This window comes from Octodon degus, unplaced genomic scaffold (assembly GCF_000260255.1).
Source record: "Octodon degus isolate 3935 unplaced genomic scaffold, OctDeg1.0 scaffold00197, whole genome shotgun sequence".
Lineage (NCBI taxonomy): Eukaryota > Metazoa > Chordata > Mammalia > Rodentia > Octodontidae > Octodon > Octodon degus.
The window spans coordinates 2,731,454-2,737,453 of NW_004524773.1; the positions used below are offsets into that span (position 1 = coordinate 2,731,454).

Genomic DNA, 6,000 nt, shown 5'->3' on the forward strand with positions numbered 1-6,000 from the left:
CAGTTCAATCCCTGGTACCACATACCATGCCAGCCTTGCCCCTAGGGCTGGTTGAACCAGTCATACACACACACACACACAAGACCAGCAGAAATAGAATCTCCATTCTCAAAATAGTTTCTCTCTCAGTAAATACAAGAGACTACCACAGGCTACAGGAAACCCACAGAGGAAAGTAACACTCAGTTTGGTTATAACCGCAAAGTTAAGCTTTCACAAGATGTGGATGCTAGGGTCAAAGCTGTATTCTCCAGCACAGCATGGGGAGGCTGAGACAGAAACTGTATAGTGAGACCCTATACCAAAGAAAGAAAGAGAGAGAAGGAGGGAAGGAGGGAGGGAGGGAGAGGAGAAAGTGTATCTCTCCAAAATTCTTAGCCTGAAATCCAAAGCCCCAAGGTGATGGTATTGGGGGTAAATATGTAATGAGGGTGTAGCCCTCAGGAATAAATTAGAGTCTATGAAAGAAGCCTGAAAGTGGGGTGTGGTGGTGCATGCCTATAAGTCCTAGTACTTAAGAGGCTGAGGCAAGAGGATCGATATGAGTTTGGGAACAGCCTAGACTACAAAGTGAGCTCAAGGCCAGCCTGAAGTGTATAGTGCAACCCTGTCTCAAAAAGACAAAAACAAAAACAAAAAAGGAAGCCTGAGAAACACCACTTGTCATTACACAAGTGAAGACAGCAAAAAAATGCTACCTTCAGCCAGACAGGCCTGCACACTGACATCACATCTGCTGGTCACTTACAGGGGACTTAGCAGCTTCCAAACCTGAGGAGGCATTGCCGCTGCTATAAGCCACCCAGTCTATGACATTTTGTCATAGTAGCATGAACAGACTGACAGTGAATTGATGCATATTATTAATGTATATCTATAGATACTCAAAAGCAATTAGGAAATTAGACATTTATCAGGGAAAAATTGTTCTAGACCATGGTTTTTTGTTTAAATTTTATTTATTTATTTGTGTGTGTGTGTGTGTGTGTGTGTGTGTGTGTGTGTGTGTGTGTCTGTGGCCAGCTCAGCCCACCAGGGGGCGGACTGGCTGGCATGTGGTGCTGGGGGATTGAACTGCGGTCCCTGTGCTTTGTTAAGCTTATTCTAAGTAGGTGCTTTAGACCACTGAGCCATCTCACCAGCCCCTAGACCATGGTTTTATCACACATTTTTATTTACCAGACTTTACCTCCACAACTAATGGGAAAAAGTCCATGTAACAAGTTAACTCACTCATTTATTCATTCAACAAATTTTTTTTTAAATTTATTTATCTATTTATTTATTTTGTTGTGTGTGGCCAGCTCAGCCCACCAGGGGGCGGGGCTGGCTGGCATGTGGTGCTGGGGATTGAACCGCGGTCCCTATGCTTTTGCTTAGCTTGTTCTAAGTGGGTGCTTTAGACCACTGAGCCATCTCACCAGCCCCATTCAACAAATTTTTATACACAACTTTCCTCAACCAAGTCTGTTCTATACACTGAAAACAGAGCAACAAACTACTCAATTTTCTCTTCTGAGATCACTTTCGAGTGCCAGTGTCATAACATAAATATATAAACAGGCAGGGATATGGCGCACATCTGTAATCTAAGCTACTCAGGAGGCTGAGGCAAAAAGATCACAAGTTGAAGGCCAGCCTGGGCAACTTAAGAAAAACCCTGTCTCAAAATAAAAATATTTTTTAAAAGTCTGGGATGTAGCTCAGTGGCAGAGTTCTTGCCCACATAAGGAGGCCCTAGTATACTGGTGACCCTGGGCTCAATACTCAGTACCAAAAAAAAAAAAAAAAAGAGAGAGAGAGAAAATGTAAGCTAATATTGTAAGTGGTGATCAGAGTGTAGATATAAAACATTTTGAAAATCTCCATTCTCAAATGTAGTTTTGGGGCCAGGGAGATGGCTCAGTAGAATAAGCACTTGCCTGGCAAGCGCATGGGCCTGAGTTCAATCCCTGGTTCTGCCAAAAAAAAAAAAAAAAAAAAAAAAAAAAAAAAAGTAGTTTCTCTCTCAGTAAATACAAGAGACAGGGGGCCTGCCCCTTAGCTCAGTTCTTATAGAGGGATTTGTTCTAATGGTGTTTGTAAACAAGATATCAAGTCCGCATCTTGTATAACAACCACTAGGAAGAAACCCATAGGGGAAAGTAACACTCAGTTTGGTTATAACTGCAAAGCTAAGCTTTCATGAGATATGGATGCTAGGGTCAAAGGTGTATCTCTCCAGCACAGCATGGGGAGGCTGAGACAGGAGGATTACTACGAGTGTGAACTGCATAGTGAGACCCTATACGAGAGAGAGAGAGAGAGAGAGAGAGAGAGAGAGAGAGAGAGAGAGCGCAAGAGCAAGAGCGAAAGGCAGGCAGGCAGCAAAATTGTTACGCTGAAATCCAAACCCCCAAGGTGTTGGATTTAGATAAGAAAAAAAGAAAATGAAGGAGAAGAAAGCATAACTAACAGAAGGGACACAGGAAGCTTTTCTCATGATGCTATACCTGAGCGAAAGCCACACAACGTAAGAGAAGTGAAGGCAATGACAGAGTCAGGACTGCCCTCTGGAAAGCAGTCCAATGGCAGGTGAGGAGGTAGGAGCTTGCTGGGCCTGGCAGACGGGCCAATGCGGGTGGCACCGAAAGACAAGGGGGAGGTCACAGCTGTGTCTACAGAGCAATAGGGGAAGAGACAGGAGCAGAGACATACAGAACAATGTAACCCACTTTAAGGACTTGGACTTTACTCTAAACCACATGAAAAGTCACCAAAGGCTTGTGATAGGACAGTGACTTGATCCAACTTCCAAAGAGGTTGATCTAGGCAGGGAATAGATGCTGTCCACAGTCATCCATGGACCAAGCCCTGGCCCAGACCAGTGCACAGCTGTGGCGTGACGAGGATCAGGACAGACTCAGTCGCCCACTCAGCTCTCACCTGAAGTGTCACCACTCTGGGTTGTCCTCTTCCTCATCCAGAGCTTTTCGTCACTCTCTAACTGAGGTAAAATATCCAGAGTGATGAACTGATGCTCTGTGAAAAGCCAAGGATATAGATTCAAGCTAAATACACTGGAAAACAAATTACGAAAGATTGTGTACATTCTCCCTGTATCACCTTCAGGATGTCAAAAACTAGTGTTTCCCAAACTTCTAATCATGACTGAATGGAGGAAATTATGTTTTATGCAAAAACCGCAGATATGTAAACGTTAGTATAAATCACTGGGAAAAGTATCTGTTTTCATCATACCTTTGCCACTATCCCTCACACTGTTGCTGACATCAGGACTAGAGTTTTCGCGGTTGTCCAAGGCTCTGATATTTTCTACCCCACTTCATTTCACTAAAAAAATTGCAAAATTCACTAAACAAGTACCATGTGTCCCTATTAAGAAATGAATACAATTTGAGCCCGGCGTGGAGACCTCCCATCCAAGTACTAACCAGGCCCGACCCTGCTTAGCTTCCGAGATCAGACGAGATTGGGCGCGTTCAGGGTGGTATGGCCGTAGACAATGAATACAATTTGAGAAAAGATAAAAATACATAGCAATCATGAGGTCCATTTATATGACAAACACATTAGCCAGGGGAGAAAGGCTAGAAAAATTCCATCTAGAAACCACTTCGAGGGTTCCTGTACATCTAGGGACAGGTAACCACAGGGAGTGGAGAGCAGCCAGGGCACTGGGCCTCACCCACGGAGAGCAGGTTCCTGAAGTTCTCCAGCATCACCTCTCGGTACAGCTTCCTCTGGGCCGAGTCCAGCAGCCCCAGCTCCTCCTCGCTGAAGACCACAGCCACGTCCCTGAAGGTCACTGCCTCCTACAACACAAAATACACTCCACTTAATCTTGGCAACAAAAGTCTACTAAAAGAAGAGCAGCACTAAGAAGAGTGGAAAAGATGTGCTGGGAGTAGGTCCAGATGCTGAGGCCAGAGTGAACTTTTCTATGATAGATGTTAAAGCTTTGTGCTCAGCTGGGCAGGATGATGCATGCCTGTAATCCCAGCGTTTTTTTGTTCTGTTTTGGTTTTTTTAGGGTGTTTTCTGTATGTGTGTGTGTGTGCAGGGTCTCACTATGCAGCCTGGACTTGTAGTGATCCTCCTGTTTTCTGCCTCCCTAGTGCTGGGATTGTAGGCGTGCACCACCATGGCTGGACTCCATTGCCGGCTCAGCGTGTCCGGGGGTGTCAGGGATTGACCGGCTTTTGTTTTCAGTATACAGGTAGCAAATACTTTCACTCACATTTTGCTCCTGTTTTTGTATAGCTTTGTGTACAACAATGTACCTCAACTTCAGCACTATGGACATTTCGGGCCAGAAACTTCTTGACTATGGAGGGCTGCCAAGTACACCACAGAATGGCTGGCAGAACCGTAAGTGCTGCCACTAGGTACCAGCGGCACCCCAGACTGTGGCAACAGAACTCTTAGCAGATGTTTCCTGGGAAACAAAATCACTCACAATTAAGGATCGCTATAATTGAGATTCCAGCATTGTTTTAACTTCCCACATGAAAACTGTTCACGCCCGGGAGCCCTGCACGCTCAGGCAGCCCACCCGAAGTGAGCTAAGGGGTCACGGAGAAGGAGCCACCTTGAGTGAGCAGGACCCATGGCCTCTTCCTCCCACCAGAACAAGCTTGGCACCCACACAGAAAAGCCAGCCCGACAGAACTCACTTCTTTTGCTCTTCTTTCTAGCCAAATAAAGATCCTAGGCATCTTTCCAAATTTGTTGGCTCTCTAGCCTTCTTTATGAACTTTGACACCTTTTTAATTCTATAACCCTTCTTCTCTAAGGTGTGAATGAAACCAAATATTGCCACATAAGGTTGACCTGAGGACTAAAAGCAGTAAAAAAAAAAAAGGACCTGACCTGTATGTTATTATATTATTATTTGATAAAATGAATTAATATAATGATGAAAAATATCAAACAGAAACTAAACACATCCAAAGTATAACTCAGCCACTGGGGAGAGAGTCTTAGCTTTTGACCAGGCATGGTGGTATGCACCTCTAATCCCAGCCACTCAGGAAGCTGAAGCAGAAGATACAAGTTCAAAGCCAGCCTGAAGAACTGAACAAACCCTTGGTTCAAAATAATAAAGTAAGAAGGGATGGGGTATAGCTCAGTGGCACAGCACCCACCTGGCCTGTACAAGGCCCTGGGTTCCATTCATGGCACTGAAAGTAAAAATCCAACTTTCTTATAGATAAATATCTGCAGACATATTCTCTGACCAAATCATGATCCTGCATGCTGTTTGTGTATTCCACACACAAACTATCCAAAGCACCACACATAGTATCAAAAACACAATTTAGTATTTCTAAAACATTAGGAACAAGTAACAGCAAAACTTTCTTTTGGGGGAAATCTTATATGCAGGAAAACTTTACCACAATGATACTCAACATAGTAAAGAAAATCTGAACTACTAAATGCCCATGGGCCGGCCAGACAGCTCAGTGGACTAAAGCGCCTGCTTAGACAGAGCGTGGTGGCAGGGATTCAATCCCCTGTGTGCCATGTCAGTCCCACCCCAGGGCACACTGCGATGGTGATTGAGACTGGGTGTGGTGGTGTGCGTGGGAGGCTGAAAATAGGAGAATCACTACGAGTCTGATCTACGTAGTGAGACCCTGTCCACCCTGTAGACCCTGTCCTAAAGTCATTAAAAAATATACAAATAATAAAATGCCCACAAACAAGGAGAAGTTATCCTTCACACACCCATATGCTACTCAAAGCACATCAATTTAAAGGAATGTGGTGTAGTCATCAAAGCTGCAGGGCATATAACATTTCTTAGAAGTAGTATAACTTAAAAATGTTATCTACACTTAAAAATATACTATTATGGGGGGCTGGGGAGATGGCGCAGTAGAATAAGCACTTCCCTAGCAAGCGCAAGGGCCTGAGTTCAATCCCGGGTTCTGGGAAAAAATTAAATAAATTTAAAAAAACAACACACATTGCTAATTTCCCATCATCTTTTTT

The 6,000-nt window shown here is 44.1% G+C and overlaps 1 protein-coding gene across 1 annotated transcript in view; it reads right to left on the bottom strand.

The window, feature by feature from the left end:
* The window catches only part of Znf226 (zinc finger protein 226), a 38,141-nt gene that overhangs the window by 30,172 nt on the left and 1,969 nt on the right, over positions 1-6,000 (bottom strand). The window contains exons 4-5 of the mRNA XM_004644328.2: positions 3,689-3,815; positions 2,926-3,021 (exon numbers count right to left, since the gene is read on the bottom strand). Coding sequence (XP_004644385.2) covers positions 2,926-3,021; positions 3,689-3,815 — 223 coding nt within the window. The remainder of the gene's footprint in view (positions 1-2,925; positions 3,022-3,688; positions 3,816-6,000) is intronic.